Source organism: Pezoporus occidentalis, unplaced genomic scaffold (assembly GCF_034315485.1).
Source record: "Pezoporus occidentalis ecotype Australia unplaced genomic scaffold, CSIRO_AGI_Poc_V1 ctg211, whole genome shotgun sequence".
NCBI lineage: Eukaryota > Metazoa > Chordata > Aves > Psittaciformes > Psittacidae > Pezoporus > Pezoporus occidentalis.
Window position 1 is genome coordinate 984,919 of NW_026913976.1, and position 16,504 is coordinate 1,001,422.

General features: G+C 45.3%; 3 protein-coding genes across 10 annotated transcripts in view; 2 read left to right on the top strand and 1 right to left on the bottom strand.

The window, feature by feature from the left end:
• Nucleotides 1-2,605, bottom strand: part of TIPRL (TOR signaling pathway regulator) — an 18,988-nt gene extending 16,383 nt beyond the window's left edge. The window contains exon 1 of the mRNA XM_062619524.1: nucleotides 2,479-2,605. The gene's annotated coding sequence lies outside the window, so the exon portion shown is untranslated. The remainder of the gene's footprint in view (nucleotides 1-2,478) is intronic.
• On the top strand, nucleotides 2,604-14,394 carry GPR161 (G protein-coupled receptor 161). 4 transcript variants are annotated; one of them, XM_062619509.1, is made up of 8 exons: nucleotides 2,604-2,685; nucleotides 3,494-3,583; nucleotides 4,557-4,590; nucleotides 4,798-5,305; nucleotides 5,808-6,532; nucleotides 8,137-8,241; nucleotides 10,828-10,959; nucleotides 11,657-14,394. In XM_062619509.1, exons 4-8 carry the CDS (start codon nucleotides 4,866-4,868, stop codon nucleotides 11,902-11,904), a joined length of 1,650 nt encoding a protein of 549 aa, XP_062475493.1. In that variant the 5' UTR covers nucleotides 2,604-2,685; nucleotides 3,494-3,583; nucleotides 4,557-4,590; nucleotides 4,798-4,865; the 3' UTR covers nucleotides 11,905-14,394. The 4 variants fall into 4 exon arrangements, 3 of the variants coding, with proteins under 3 accessions (XP_062475493.1, XP_062475492.1, XP_062475495.1); XM_062619508.1 differs by lacking the exon at nucleotides 2,604-2,685 and adding an exon at nucleotides 2,741-2,861; XM_062619511.1 differs by lacking the exon at nucleotides 2,604-2,685 and having other exon boundaries at nucleotides 3,189-3,583; nucleotides 10,828-10,947.
• Nucleotides 13,953-16,504, top strand: part of TTF2 (transcription termination factor 2) — a 21,724-nt gene continuing 19,172 nt past the window's right edge. For 2 of the 5 annotated variants that reach the window (XR_009964987.1, XM_062619502.1), the window contains exons 1-4: nucleotides 13,953-14,091; nucleotides 14,879-14,990; nucleotides 15,461-15,547; nucleotides 16,263-16,332. Coding sequence is in view for 4 of the 5 variants with exons in the window: in XM_062619502.1 (XP_062475486.1) it covers nucleotides 14,043-14,091; nucleotides 14,879-14,990; nucleotides 15,461-15,547; nucleotides 16,263-16,332 (318 nt within the window). In the remaining variant the exon portion in view is untranslated. Of the gene's footprint in view, nucleotides 14,092-14,627; nucleotides 14,743-14,878; nucleotides 14,991-15,460; nucleotides 15,548-16,262; nucleotides 16,333-16,504 lie in introns of those variants that run through there. The other 3 variants (XM_062619503.1, XM_062619504.1, XM_062619505.1) reach the window with 3 other exon arrangements.

A 16,504-nucleotide genomic window follows, 5' to 3' on the forward strand; every position in this document is an offset into this window, starting at 1 on the left:
CAAAACCAATAAATACCAATGCACATTTTGTCATGGTAATTCTGAAGAAATCTATTTCCCAATAGTGTCCTGCTGTATTTCCTTTCTTGACCTCTGGGAAGAGGTTGCGGTTGGATTTGAGGATTATTCCTCTGGCATATTTCAGACTTCTTCACAATACTCTTAGGGATTCTTCCCATTCCTATTCTTAACACTCACAAGTTTAGATTGTCTTCTAATATTTCTGCACCCCAATGGGTACTCTTGTGTTCCTGATCTATCATTTCCTTTATGAGAGGGGTTGTTAAGATTACTGTTGTCTTCAGTGATCCACCATCCTTTCTCATTTTTCTTTGCCTTCAGTAACTCAGCTAATTGTTCATCTTTTTGATATTCTGGACTATTTTCCAGTACTGAGTATTTTCCTGCCAGTATTAGTAATACTTGTCCTTCTGCTGTTTGTTTAGCAGTCTGACCTGCTAGTCAATTTCCACGAGAGCAAAGTAGAGGGGCAGGATCACCTCCTTCGACCTGCTGCTCATGTTCCTTTTGATGCAGCCCAGGATACCATTGGCTTTCTGGCCTGTGAGCGCACACACTGCCCGCTCATGTTCATTTTCTCATCGACCAACACCCCCAAGTCCTTCTCTGCAGGGCTGCTCTGAAACATTTTTCCACCCAACCTGCAACTGTAGCTGGGACTGCCGTGACCCAAGTGCAGGACCTTGCACTTGGCCTTGTTGATCTTTGGTGGTTTGGTCGACGTGCTGGAGGGAAGGAATGCCATCCAGAGGGACCCTGACATGCTTGACAGGTGGGCCAATGCCAGCCTCATGAAATTCAACAGGCCAAGTGCAAGGTCCTACACCTGGGTCGGGACAATCCCAACCACAGGCTGGGTGGAGAACGGTCTGAGAGCAGCCCTGAGGAGAAGGACTTAGGGGTGTTGACTGATGATGATTCGGAGAAAACTCCAGGAACAAACTCGCTAACAGTTTCAAGTTGACAAGCAGGTGTTATGAGGGGCCGGGGGAAATGGGGGATAGCTCCTCCTAACCTGTGCCACCGTACTGCCATGCAGGCCATCCTTGTATGGTCACTGGGCATATTACATCATTTTCCAGAAAGTTTCCGGCATGCATACAAAAATGTGGTGGTCTTTAAGGGTCGTTTACTTTTCCCAACAAGCTTAATTAACATTACAGACATAGCAATCATTCTGCCCATCCACTTATCAGTTAGTTTAACTGCTCCCATCCTGGACATCAGCTAGTCCTGGATACTCCCCAGTATACCAGCTTAATGGGTTTATTAACACCACAAACATAGCAATCATCCTGTCCTTCTACTTATCAGTTAGTTTATCTGTGCCCACCCTGGACATCTGCTAGTCAGTCCCCAGGTCGTTTTTCTATTCTGCTTTTCTTACACCTTGTGTACTAAGGTCCTAAGGACCTGAAACTATGTCAACTACCTTCAAACACCGCAGTTATTTTCCATTACTAAACCATCACACTTAACATTGCTTAGAACTGATTAAATTTTGTGCTTTTGTGCCTCCTTGTCTCAATTAAATGCTCAATATAAGCCGGCAGTGTGTGCTGGCAGCCGAGAAAGCCAACTGTATCCTGGGCTGCATCAAAAGGAACGTGACCAGCAGGTCGAAGGAGAGAATTCTACCCCTCTACTTCACTCTTGTGAGACCCCACCTGTAGTACTGTGGTCAGCTCTGGGGCCCCCAACAAAAGAGGGACGTGGACCTGCTCGAGCGAGTCCTGAAGATGCCACAAGGATGCTCAGAGAGATGGAGCACCTCTCCTCTGACAACAGGCTGAGAGAGTTGGGGCTGTTCAGCCTGGAGAAGAGAAGGCTCCAGGGAGACCTTAGAGCAGCTTCCAGTGCCTAAAGGGGGGCCACAAGAGAGCTGGAGAGGCTTTTTACAAGGGCAGGTAACTACAGGACAAGGTGACTTTAAACTGAAAGAAGGTAGGCTTAGATCAGACATTAGGAAGAAATTCTCCACTATAAGGGTGGTGAGGCACTGGGACAGATTGCCCTCAGAAGCTGTGGCTGCCCCATCCCTGGCAGTGTTCAAGGCCAGGTTGAATGGGGCTTTGAGCAACCTGGTCTAGTGGCAGGTGTCCCTGCCTGTAGCAAGGGGTTGGAACTAGATGAGCTATTAGGTTCCCTTCAACTCAAACCATTCTATGAATTCATGAAATAGCGCAGCAGCAAAACACCCTTTACCGGAGAATCCAAAACAATTCATTTTACCAACATAACGAAGACAATTCCGAAATAAGCAAACCAATTCCTAGGAATATGTCAAAAACCCAAATTCCAAGTGACCGGTCGTCACCTTAATCCTGCATGGGAACACTTTAAGGTACCTTTTACCCCTCCGATCCGTCTTTTCTGATAGGAGTTACTCGGGGAGAGAGATCAAAACCGAAACAACACTAAAAATGTCTCTGTATAGGACACTGCTCAAAAACTCACCACAACCGGGGGTTCGCCCGTGGAGTCCCCGGGTAATCCCACCGGCGGGTGCTGGAGTCCGTGTAGGGAATCCCCCTTCGGCTGCGATGGTTTCCCGAGCGAGATCCAGTCCGAGTTCAGGGTCCCATCTGGATCGCCAGAAACTGCTGCCAATTTGGGACTTTCCAAACTAGACTCTCCGTCTTTTGTTTAAGAAGCCGCAAACCAGTTCGTGGTGGTGGTGGCAGCAGCGACCACAGAGAAAATGGCGGGCGGTGATGGAGGGGAGGGGTCGCGGCGGGAGGACACGGTAGGGTGGGCCGGGCCGGGCCGGCTGGGAGGGGGTATGGCGATGGCCGCGGCGGGCGGGGACGGGTGGACTGCGGCTCGGGGCCTCTCTGGCGGTGGTGAGAGGTCCGGGACGCTGTAATCCCGAGTACTGGCGGCGGGCGGTGAGTGCGGTGCTAGCACCGGCGGCCGTGGCGGGGCGGGCGGTAGGGGTGGTGGGAGCGGCGGGCCGCCGGGATGGGGGGTAGGGGGAAACGATGGATGCTCGGAGCGGAGGACCCTGCCCTCGCCCTTTGTTGGCTACTGGGGGGCAAAATGGCGACCCCCGTCCTCCCCATCGACACGGCCGGCTTTGTGTATGCCGGCACGCCTGGTCGCGCTGCAAGCAGCCGGGCAGGGGTGGGATGAGATGGGACAGGATGAGATGCTGCCCTGCCCTGCCCTCTCCTCTCCCGGAGGCTACCTTCTACCCTGAGGGTGCAGCAGGGCCGTGAGGGGACGGGAAGCCTCAGATGGCCCGGCGGGCGCTGGTGCAGGCAGCGGCCTTAGCTTCTCAGGGGGTAGCCGCCTTTCCAAAACCTGCACTCGTCAGAAAGCTCTCGGAAGGCTCACAGAGGTGTGCGGGCACGTCTGGGGAGAAACGTGAGGAAAAGCACTTTTGCAAGAGTTGGCAGAGAGCTTCACTAGAGAAGAGCTAGGTTACGATTTACAAAGCAAGGGCCAGTAATGTCTTTAATTATGTTCTTAGGAAAGCACAGATAAAAATGGGAAAAACGTGGCTCTCCCGCCTGACACTGCCGGCTAAGGCCACGGCAGCCGCGCAGACAGAAGCGTTTCTGTGAGTACTCCTGGCCTTTTGGGAGCTATGGATTGGCACAGAGTTAGCTGAGATACCTTTCCCCAAGTCTCTAGTTTCCAAAAAGAATGCTAATACCAACTTCACATTAATTGGTGAACTCTCCAGTTTTAGGGTTTGCATATCTGTTGGGGTTTTGGTGGTGCTTTTTCTTCAGTATGCTGGCCTGCAGGTGGGGGAAGGATTGAATGAAGTAGGTAGGAGTTGGAGGCAGCAGGGAGAGGGCTGCTGAGGAACTGGGAGAAAAAACGAAGGGTCACAAATGGAGGCTGTGAATCGGTGGGGTGGATATTAGCACTGAGAAGTCGGAGGTTAAAGGTTGTCTCAAGAAGTGGACTGCAGCCTAATGCGAGGAAGTGTCTTTTGAGCTTCATAGAATCATAGAATAGTCTGGGCTGGAAAGGACTTCCAAAGTCATGTACTCCAACCCCCTGCAATGAGCAGGGACATTCTCAACTAGATCAGGTTGCCCAGAGCCACATCCAGCCTGGCCTTGAATGTCTCCAGGGGTGGTGCACCCACCACCTCTCTGGGCAGCCTGTGCCAGTATTTCACCACTCTCATTGTAAAGAATATGTACAGAAAAATGTCTTCATGTACAGAAAAGCAGTTTCCCCAGTCCTTTGGTACTGTCAGTAAAACAGAATCACCACTGTAGCTAAGGTGATTATAAACATGGAGAAGTGATGTTAGGAGAGTGCGTACAATGGTCCCTGAGTCTTTGAATGTTATATAGCAACTGTTAAGAAAGAGTCAGCAGGATATGATTAGCTGAGTATCCACAGACCACCAGGAAATGCTGCATAGGCAATATACAAGGTAACAAGCAGGATAAACAGGCAGAATTAAAAAAAACACAAACAAACCACAAACAAAACAAAACCCAACCAAACAAAAGTTACTTATTTTAAAGTGCAAATCAAAGACTGACAGTGTCATTCCTGTTTCTTCACAGCCGAGATGAAGGGACTGAATGAGATGCACAACTAGTAAGTATGGTTTAGAAACAAGTAAGATACTTGGAAAATTTTAAAGTAAAATGTGCTGATTTTCTTCTTTGTCCCCCCACTTCTTGTCTTTCAGACAGCTTCTTCCATGTTCTAGGCTTGGTACTGTCACTGACCTCTTTGGTATACCCATAAGCAATTTTCTTCCCCTTCACTTTCCCATCTAAAATGGTTTCCTGCATTCTACAGGTAAATTTAATTAACACAGGCAAAAGGGCCTCCAGTCTTTGGAGAGAATTTGAAGAAGTCTTGACTGAATGTTTCTGAGCGTTGTGCTGCTTCTAGCTGCTCAGCATGTCTTGGCTGATCCAACTCTGCATACTCTGACCATGAGCAGCAATTCTTCCCTCAGCAATGTGAAGGGCCTGAGGAATCTCACCTCGCAGGAAGACGGGGCAGTCAGAGTCACCGAGTCCATTGCTATAATCGTCATTGCTATTTTCATCTGCTTGGGCAACCTGGTGATTGTCATCACCCTGTATCGGAAGTCTTACCTTCTCACGTTGAGCAACAAGTTTGTATTCAGCCTGACCCTCTCCAACTTTCTGCTCTCTGTACTGGTGCTACCTTTTGTTGTCACCAGCTCCATCAGGCGAGAATGGATCTTCGGAGTTGTTTGGTGCAATTTCTCAGCACTGCTCTACATGCTGATCAGCTCAGCCAGCATGCTTACTCTTGGACTCATAGCTGTAGACCGGTAAGCACTCCTTTTCTGATGAATTGTAACGAGTTGCCTCATCATTCCATAGGGTGTTCATATCAGTGGATAATGCTGCGTACTGCTGTGGAGTCCTTTTTCCTTCAGCCCCTTGGGAAATTTTGATGTAGAACAGAAGAAAGTGGTGTCATCAATAATGCAAAATGCACACATGCCTTTAGAGGTTTTTAAAGCTATTGATTGTATAATAACATACTACTTGAGAAACAAGAAATAATGACTTTAAAAGTCCAGATTATACCCTCATGCACTCACATGTAGGGACAGATTTAATAGCTTCATGTGTGCCTTCAGCCAAGTTTTACAGTCTTGACTGCAATGATATGTATTTTTGCATGTAATTATTTTTTTAAACAGGCTCCCTGAACTCACTTCAGGGTTTGGAGAAAGGAGAGCTAGATATCAACATCATTAAAATATGTCCTTTTTTTATTGTACATCTTTTGTGCTTCCATTGACTCTTTCTTTTCTTGTCCATCAGGTACTATGCTGTCCTGTACCCAATGATTTACCCAATGAAGATAACAGGCAACAGAGCAGTGGTAGCTCTTGTGTATGTGTGGCTACATTCCCTTATTGGCTGCCTCCCTCCACTTTTCGGTTGGTCATCTTTGGAGTTTGACCAGTTCAAGTGGATGTGTGTGGCAGCCTGGCATAAAGAGGCTGGATACACTGCCTTCTGGCAGATCTGGTGCGCGTTGCTGCCTTTCATGGTCATGATGATCTGCTATGGATTCATATTCCGAGTGGCAAGGATTAAGGCCCGCAAAATCCACTGTGGTAGTGTCATCATTGTGGAGGAGGACTCCCAGAGGAATGGGAGGAAGAACTCCAACACTTCCACATCCTCTTCAGGCAGCAGAAGGAATACTTTCCAAGGGGTTGTCTACTCAGCCAACCAATGCAAAGCTTTCATAACCATCTTGGTTGTCATCGGTGCTTTTGTGATTACATGGGGGCCTTACATGGTAGTAATTACATCAGAAGCACTTTGGGGAAAGAATAGTATTTCCCCTGCCTTGGAGACATTAGCTACATGGTTGTCCTTTTCCAGTGCCATTTGCCATCCTCTAATTTATGGACTGTGGAACAAAACAGTACGCAAAGAACTACTAGGAATGTGTTTTGGGGATCGGTATTATCGTGAGACCTTTGTTCAGCGGCACAGAACATCAAGGTTATTCAGCATTTCCAACAGGATCACAGGTAAGATGCATGGCCACAAAAGACACTCTTCCTTAATAGCAGTAAGAATAAGACTTAATGTCTGCGTGTGCATTTCCAACGGGATCACAGGTAAGATGCATGGCCACAAAAGACACTCTTCCTTAATACGAGTAAGAATAAGACTTAATGTCTGTGTGTGCCTGGCATGTTTCTGGGCTCTGTAAACAGTGGGATGTTTCTGGAGGTTTCAGCAGTCTTTTGTTCAGGTTGTTGCGGACACTTGAAAGGAGAATTTCTCTTTTTCTGTGGGAAATAACCTCTTTCTCCTACTAAAGTTTTCTCTGCCAGAGAAAACATAGTGGTGATAAAACCAGTTTATTTTCTTCTCAAGCGTTTCTTCTCATATGTCTATCATTTTGTGTTACTCAGATTTGAGCACTACAATAACATATTTTGCAGCACTTGTTGTTCAGTTCCTGGCATTATGCTACAACTGTTTGAGATCTACTACAGTTTCACTGGTGCAACTATTTCTGTAAATTCAGTTTTTAGGCTTAATGGTTGTGAAGAAAAGATCATAAACAAAGTAAAACTATGTAAAAGAGTAAAACTATTTGATGTCTACCCAAGCTAGAGGCTGAGAGCTTCAGTTGGTCAGTTTACTGTTTTTAAAATAGCAATGCAACAGCATTCTGATTTTTTAATCATTTCCATGGTCCTGTTCAGGAGCTTCCAAAAATAGGACATCCTCATGCTTCTGCACGAAATGTCCTTTGGGACATTTCGTGCAGAAGCAGGAACTGAAGTTACTTAATTGGGAAGGAAGATCTAAAATACAGAAGGAAGAGGAGAGCACCAAGGCTCTGTTGTCTTTTCTGCATCCTGGGAGAGGCTCCCATCTAAATGAAAGAGCTTTGCAGCTGCAACCACATCACAAGCTGCAGGTGCTTTGGCAAATCTGTATCCAGGAGATGCTATGGATGAATACATTGGGAACTGGGGTGGGGAGGGGTGGTGGTGTTTAAAAATTGGAAATTTCTTTCTTTTTCCAAGCAATAAGAAGTTGACAGCTTCAAGTTTATCAGGTGTGTTAGCTGAAAGCTGATAGGGTAAAAAAACAAACCAAACAACCCACAACAAAATCTTGAAGTGGGATCCAAAGACAGCACCACTGCGGAATCTCCTCCCTTTTTGTTTTGGGGATTTGAAAGAAGTCAGGCATCTCAGTGCCCTGGCTTTGCTCATGAGCTTCCTGCCACTCTAATGGCCTGTCACAGCTGATGATGGCTGCCAGGTTATTCTCTGTCTAGAAGGTGTATGGTAAATATCCTCATCTCTCTAAGTGCATATGCTCCCTGTTCAGCCTGTCTGGCTGATAAAACATGTGACTGCAAAAGGAGCTGGTGGGAGATCGTGCATGTAGAAAAGGAGACTTGCCATATGAGAAGACTACAAGGATACTTGAAAGCTGCTGACTGGATTTCTGAGTTGGGAAATCCAGATGCTGTGCACTCTGGATGAGCAAGGTAAGTTTTATGTGATATAACAAATAAGGCAGTAGAGAGGGCATTACTAGAAGAGGTTTTTACTACAGCAGACACCTTAAACATTCACTGTATAACAAGAACAAGTCTCTCTTACAGATTTGGGGCTATCTCCTCATCTCACTGCCCTCATGGCAGGTGGGCGGCCATTAGGAAACAGCAGCAGCACAGGAGACACAGGTTTCAGCTGCTCACAGGATTCAGGTAACTAAAAGTGTCTTGCTCTCTGGAGCAGAAGACTGCACTTGTATCTTGGCAGAACTCTCTAGGACAGTCTGTATTTAAACACACAGATGTCTCTTGGTGGATGGATGACATGAAGCATCTGTTCCAGCTGTTACAACAAAACTGCTGCAGTTGCTTTTTTCCTTCCTTGCTCTCGATATATTTACTTGCAAAATACTGTTTAGTTTAAGGAATGATGACCCTTCTTGATAATGTGTCTTGGGAGCAGGACTGCTGTTTTCATGCTCTTCTCCTTTAGTTTTGATTGTTCTTCAGGGACTTTCCCTGTACCCATGGGGAACAGAGCAACAAAGTGCTGTAGAGAATGTGCTTCTCTGTTTCTTAGTTTGTGAGAGACCATGTCTTGGTCATCCTGCAGTGTAAACATAAACACGTTGGGTGATGTCAGCTTATGATTTTGTTACTACTTAAGAACTCTCAACTGAAGGTGGTTTGCTAAAGGGGAAAGTTCTGCTGGTAATTTTCTATCCAGAACTGTAGCTAGATTTTTCTGGTAGTTAAATCAGCTACCTCTCCTTAACTGCACTGCTCTAGAGACACCAGAGGGTGACTATCTAACATTTGCTTGGTGCTAGAGGTTTGTTTCTTACTTTTGTAAAGGAAGTTTATGGAGCTGGGATTTATTTTGGTAGTTGTTCTACATTGGTAGTTTTATGCCTATTGTAGGTATTCTGCAGATGTATATAAAGGAGAATAGCATCCTGGTAAACCTGTCTCAGTTAAGAGGATGTTGTGTTATCATCTTTTGAGGAATGGTACTGAACAGTTTAAACAAATGAGCAAACTAAATACACACTGAGTGCTGTTAGAAGTGCAACTACATTCCAGAGCCAGGGATTGTCAATGCAGTGATCCATTGTGAAATACTGTTTCACTGGATGCCTATACTGTGAGGAACTAAAGAGCAGAAAGAAATCTTAGTCCCTCTTCAGTGCTGCCTGCTGCAGTACCTGATCCCGTGGCCTGTGTCTTCATCTGCTCTGGTAAACTTAAGCTGAGCTTTTCATGTTGTGAAAAAGAGATGAAGTAGTAGGAGAGGACAAGAATCCAAGTAGTCCCAGCTATACACAAAATGTGATGTGAGACCCAAGTTTTAATTGCTGTAAATGCTGCCTTAAGTTCTATTACTCAAAGGACAATGATCCACCCTGTAAGAACAAGAGGCTAGTTTCTTCACTACCCTCATTTGAAAAAAGTGTACTCAAGTAGTGCATTTGAAAAAAAAACGCACTAAAAATCTGTTCCATGAGAAAAAGTATCTTTCTTCCTAGTGCCACCCTTCCAGTGCACACAATATTGCTAAGGAGGATCCGGTACCCTTGAAGATCTGTAAGAGTCTGCTGTTTTCAAGAGATAGCCTTAAATCCAGCTGATCCACAGAACAGCAGAGGAGGCTGTTAGCTTATCTGGGATTGTGTATTAGGGCAGCAGCTCATTTTTGTTTGCTGGAGGTAGAAGTGACATAACACTAGAGTTTATCGCTTTGCTATATCGCAGTGAATTGTCAGCAAAGAGCAGGCTTATGGAGCAGTATGTTGTCTAGAGGTACACCCCCAGTTATGTCTTTCACTGTCTGTACTATGGGTGCTGGAACACCTCCTTTGTGCAAAAAATACGTTTGGGGATCAAAAGCAGTCAAGTGGGTGAAGAGAGATGGGAAGCCACCTTCTGGAAGAGTTCTAAAAGTTGTGAAGGCTTTTTGTCCTAGGCCTGTTGTCACATCAGAGGAGTAAATGGACTTCCCTGAGGACTGCTCACCCAGCACTGTCCTGGCATCTCCCCATAGTGCTTGTTTCGCTTCTCCTGTACACAGCAGAGACCAGCATTGCAAGGGAAGTCTGAGCTGCAGTCTTGCCCTTTGTGTAGAAGCATTGCAGAGATGGCAAGATTAATTTCCTTGTACTTGTAAATGCTATTTTATATTGGAAAGGTGCAAAACAAATGTAGGGTGATGACATTAAAAAAGCCAAAAAACTCCTCAACTGGAAAAAAAAGACAACTCATCAGACAAAAATCATTTCCAACCAGCAAGAGATTTTTTTCCCCATTAAAATATACTTCAGGAAAGTAAAAACAGGCTTTTAGATACAGACTGAATTGAACAGAAAAATTCTCCCATTCAGATTTCCATCCAGGTCTGATGACAAGCCTGACATTTGGCAGCTATGGTTGTTTGCCTCACAGGTAGCCAGTGTTAGTCTCTTGTCTTCATCAGGGGGAAGTTGCCCTCATCTTTATCTTTCATTTTCTGAAGGTAAGGTTGCACCTTTGTTGGCTGTCCTATTGACATTATAAGCTCTTCAGCTGAACATTTAGAGGAACTGCTTGAGGTTTTAGATAGCTAATGATAAAAGATTTCCAAGTAGTTCGAGTGACCTCATTCTTTTTTTGTGCAGTGTTTATTTCAAGCTGAAATTTACTCACAAATGCTGGGTTTCGACATCTTTTGAAGGAGCTGCTATTAACAGGAAGGTTTTTGCCACCACATAAATATTGTATCCCAGCATTACTCTGTCTTGCTTGAGAACTCTTGCTTTGTTTCAGGAACAGAGACAATGCTTCTTGAAGATTATAGCTCAGATAGCACTCAAGCCTCACACTGTGTCTGTCCTCCTCGAAGGAGGAGTTCAGTGACGTTTGAAGATGAAGTAGAGCAAATTAAAGGTGGGTTTAGGGGTAAGTATGGAAATGCTCATTATCAACTATATAATGTGCTCAGGAAGCCTCCCAGAAACTTTTAATTACATCTGACCACTGTTTACGTGGCAGACCTGACCATTCATGCAGGTACAACAGAAAGTAAGATTAGTCTCTTCCAGTTCTCAAGAAGCGACAAGGACAAAAGTTAGAAGCTGGCATTCCCTGCATACGTATCATTTATGTTGCACAGCAGAATCTTCTCTGCAACTCCACTCATCTGGTGTTTGTTGCATCTGGTTCTGCATTTCCCAAGGAATACATTTTCTTGTCCTCATACTTTGATTCCATTATCCAGATGTTTCTCATTTGTTGCCTTCTCTGAACTTTGTCATTCACAGACTTGAAATTCTTCCATCTACAGACTTTAAATGGTCTCAATATAATTCCACTTTCATTTACATTTTTTTTACTTCACTTACTTTTGAGTGTGTTTCTCAGCAGATCTGGGCTAAAATAAGATGAACCAATTCACTTATGTTCAGTTAACTTACTTGATTCTGTGCTAGCAAAGTTGCTGGAATCATACGTAAAGTATTGTACATGTAAAGTATTTTCAGAGGGCGTGATGATACTTTGACAAAAGGATTAATAGTCTTCAAGCAATTGCACAGCCATGTTGATCCTCTTTGTTTTCTGATATATTGTTTGCTTGTTTTTTTTTTTTTTCCCCCAGAATCTGCAAAGAATTCTGTTCTTCATGTAAAAGCTGAAGTCCATAAATCCCTGGACAGTTACGCATCCAGTTTAGCAAGAGCTATTGAAGCTGATGTGAAGATCAGCTTGTTTGGGGAAGATGCTTTACCAGGAGCTCTGTTCCCTGCCCGGACTCTGCCAGGAAGCACTGTGAACACACGGCGTGGCGTCAGGCCCCATGCTAGCCAGAGACTTAAGTTGCAGAGCATCGATGAAGGGACTATTTGACAGGAGCACTGGCATATGAAACCTGAAAGAAACCACTAAGCGGGACCTACAACAGCTGTTGGTGTTTCAACAGAACCAGGGTATCTTCTCAGGATGTTTTCAGTGTTTTCTCAACACTTGAAAAATTCTGGTACTTGCATCAGCATTTTACAGCAGTGTTTGTTTACTGTTTAGGGTGCTATTGACTCTTGTGCCATGTCTTAAATGTATCACGCAGTGTGTAGGAATGCAGAGTTTGATTTTATCGACCAGATCATTAGTCTGTTGAATCTTGGGTCCATTATCGGCCAAAGCTTTAGGAATGAAAAATGGAAATGTATGTGCAGTGCTTAATTCATTATTACATAGATCCTTTTCTGTACCCCAAGGTAATCAGTTTATATTCGATAGCTGTAGTGCTCTGATAGGGAGCTTGTTCATTGGATACTATGCCTTACTGTCACAGACTCCCAAATGAGCAGCATGGCCTTTATTAAGGGCCAAACCTGAACTTTTCAGAGAGCTCATGCAAGTTACGGTGTTTCTTACCCTTGCTAGCGCATATCTCTGGCTGTTCATCAGAACACTAGATCTGAAAGTGTACTATGTGTTGCTTCTGCCTTATGTGACAGCAGCTGCTTTAGATGTAGTAGGTGGGAGCAGACTTGTGCTAGAAATACCGCAGAGATGGTATTTAAGGAAATCATCAATGCAGAGTTCTTAGTTTCCCTGAGAACTTCACTTCTCTGGTTTTGCTTTTACTAAAAGGGCACTCTATGGCTGTGATAAGCTTGAAAGAATACAAATAATGTATTACCACTTCATATCCAGCATTCATCTTTTCCAGAGACAGAAGTTCTAGGAGGGTTTTTTGCTTTGTGTTTTGTTTTTTTTGTTTTTTTTTTTTTTTCAATCGTGAGGGAATGTAGTGTTTAAGCTATAGGTACTTCAGTGCATCTATTTCTTGGAATATTCATGAATCTCTAAAATAGGAACATTTGGCGCTTATATTGCACTTTGCATGTTCGTGAGCACTGTACAGACATGACCTTGCTAGGCCTTTGTGAGAGGGTTGATCAGCCCTGCTTGCCAAAGAAGGGAAACTGCAACAGTCAAGCTGCTGGCAAATAAACAGGCTGCAGAGGTGAAAAGGTTTGTTAGGAAAAGAGGGATGAGGTGGATCATACAAGGATGCCTAGCTTGAGGAATGTTTCTGTGCCTTCTTGGGGTAGCCCCTTCCTTACTTTGTGAGGGTTGCAGCCCTGCCCTACTGCTTATTTCAAAGAGAGACATAAATGAATAGGATAATTTCTTGGAGATGTCAGTAGCAAATAGACTTAAGGACCAAGGATTTCCATCTGTTTGCTCTGTGCCCATTCCCCCCCACCCCTCCACCTTTCCCCAGAAGTGGTGTGTCTGAGGTTTTGCAGCAGATGGTTTGGAAATCAGGGGCGGGATGTTTCCATCTGGGCAAAAACTGGATGCACACTTGTTAAATTATGGCTGTGTGTGATGCACTTGGAGGCAGAGAAGCAAACTGTTCTGGAGGCAGAGCCCCCGTACTGTACATAGACACCCTGTTGCCTGAGTTCCCAACTTGGAAACATTTCAGCACAAGCTTATGTCCATCTCTGGACAAAGCAGCTTGATTTTATGAACTAGCCTGAATCCCATTACATTGCCATGTAAGATACAGCTGCATGCTTAAAATTCAGTACATGGTTTGCTGATTAAGAACAGGCTGTTACAGCAAGAACACTTGAGCACCAGTAAAATGGCTCTTTGCCTAACACAGGAATGAAACTACTAATAATAGCAAGGTCCTCACTCCTGAACTTTTCGCTTCTAGTGCGTTGGATAAATTGGCACCTGTGGGCACTCATCTAAGAAAAGAAACCAAAAAATCCCGTTATTTAATTGAAAATGCCCTGCACTGAGATCATTATTGCTGTCATTAACATTACAGTCACTGTTGCTCAAAGTACTTGGTACTCCTTATCTGTGCACTTGCATCGGGTGGCTGGAAGAATTTTACCTGCATCCCATTTATTTCCTAGGCCTGCTCCAAAACAAGCTGAGCAAACCTGAATATTTCTGAATGTAGGAAGAGCACATCTGAGTACCTGTGCACGTGGGGAAGCCAGTGGTAGCCCAGAATAATGTGTTTTAGGAGGAAAAATGCCAAGGCTTGTGCGAAAGCACAAAGTTGTGAGTATTTTGTTAGAAGCTTGTTTTTTTACAGAGGTACTGAGTCAAATTCAGCTGAAGCTGTGCCGGTTTACACCGTGGCTGAATTTGGCTGTCCCTGTTAATATCACTGACCCCTTACTTAGTGTAAATGTTAATATTTTTGTACATGCATTACAACTTTTCCCTAATTCTGTTACTACCACAGTCGCTATCACACTTGAATTGTCACTGACAAAAGCAGTAAGTAAGAAATACACACATTTTGTAAACATGTATTCCCCATCTTAAACACGACACAAAAGCAAAGCAAAACTATTTCCAGCCTCATAGCCTGCCGTGTGTGTTTATACTGCGGTTACTTCCACGTGACTTCAGCGGGAACCCGGGGGACAACACCGCGAAGGCCACGCCCCTTAGTCTTAGCCACGCCCTCTCGACCTGCGCTCCCCAATGGCAGCGCGCTTTTCTCTTCACGCCCTTTCCGCCGCGCTCCAAAGCGTGATCTGCGCGGAGGCGGGGCAGCGATGGGATTGGTGACTTCACAGCGCAGGGAGGATTGGGTCCGCCGCTCCCTTGCCCCGCCCCGCTCTGGTTGGGCTGGGTCTGATTGGTTGATTTGATTGTGGCGGTTGTGGTTGGCGATGGAGGCTGTGCCGTGCGCGGAGCATGGTAAGGGGCAGCGGGTGGCGCCCGTATGGCTGGGGCTGGGGCTGGGGCTGGGGCTGGGGCTGGGGCTGGGGCTGGGGCTGGGGCTGGGGCTGGGGCTGGGGCTGGGGCTGGGGCTGACCAGCTCTCCGCCCTGCAGGGTCCCTCTGCTTCCTGAAGACGGGCGTCCGCGATGGCCCCAACAAGGGGAAGAGCTTCTACGTGTGCGGCGCGCAGGGCCCCGCGGCCTGTGGCTTCGTCCTCCCGGCGCCGTAAGTGCAGCGTGGCGGGGCGGGAGGGCTGTTCCCTGTTGTGCTGCTGGGGGGCGGTGCAACGGGGTGGGACACGGCAGCACACCTCTGCTCTGAGGGAAGTTCGGTGCTGTGTCAGTAGTTGTCGAAGCACAGAATGGTTTGTGTTGGAAAGGACCCTAAAGCACATCTACTTCCAACCCCCTGCCACGGGCAGGGCCACCTCACACTAGACCAGGGTGCTCAAGGCCCCTTCCAACATGACCTTGAACACTGCCAGGGAATGGAGTAGCAACAGCTCTAGGCAACCTGTGCCAGCGCCTCATTGCCCTCATAATGAAGAATTTCTTCCTAACACTGCAAACTTGCTTTCTTAGTTATGTAGTCCTTGAGAAGACTCTCCAAGTATTTTGTCCCAAGTAACTTTTTGCTGCCGCTGTTCCCTGTGCCTCTTGTCTTTATTCTTCCTCCTTTCTTTTTCCTCTTTTCAGTATTCCTCCTTCTCAGTGCTTGATCCATGAGGGCTGCGTGGTGGAGCTGCAGACCCTGGTTCAGGTTCGGGACACGGATGAACACCAGTAAGTTCTTCTGAGTGGAAACAAGGGTTTGTTGTACTGGTTTGAACATCTGGACTTGTTTGATGGGGCTGACTTGCAGTTTCCTTCTAAAATTGAATAGGCTCATCCAGCCTTGAGGCCTTCACTTAGCATGTTTCAAAATGTTTGCTATTTTTTTAGCAACTATATTCAGTGGTATAAGTGATCAGATGTGTTTGTTTTTAACAGAATTGAACGTGTCGGTGTGGTTGCGTTCATCCAAGATTCATGATGATTACATCAAATTCACCGATTTTAATTCTGACAAAGTTCTTGCATTTAACTGGCAGTCCTGTTCCAAAGTATTTCTGTTCCTGAGGTACTTTAAGATGAGGTGGCCTGGGTAGTGTAACTAAAGGAACAGTTGTTTCATTACACCTTGAAATCATAGGCCACTTCTGAGGCTCTGAGCATAGACAATATTTTTGCCTATTTTGCTGTTGGATTTTTTTTTATTGCTAAAATTAAAAACCAAACAACCCAAACCCCTAAAAATTCTTAGGGTCCCAAGCCAGAGAACAATGCTTCTGTAAAAAGCCTTTTGGTGAGTGTTTATAGGCTTTTGCTATAGAGAAGTCTGAATGTAAAGTGCAGATCAAGAGGATTTGTCTGGGATGGTTTTGGTGCAAAGTACTTTAAAAAAACACTTACAGTTCTTTACTGGCTCCTGCAGTTCAAATTTTGTTTTATTCTTTAGCAGGTTGTTTTACCGATGCCTTAAAAGTAAGTTGAATGGGAAGAAGTGGTGTGGAAGCATCCCATGGAAGGTATGAATGTTTCTTCTGTATTATAGTATCGGCTTATTCCAGCGTGACTTTTCATTCTGTATACTGTAATAACCTCTGAGACTACATAGAGGAAGAGACTGTATTTTCTAGCTGAAAAGTGCATCACCTGCTGTCCTCTAGATGAGACTTCTCTTACTCCTCAATTGTGTGA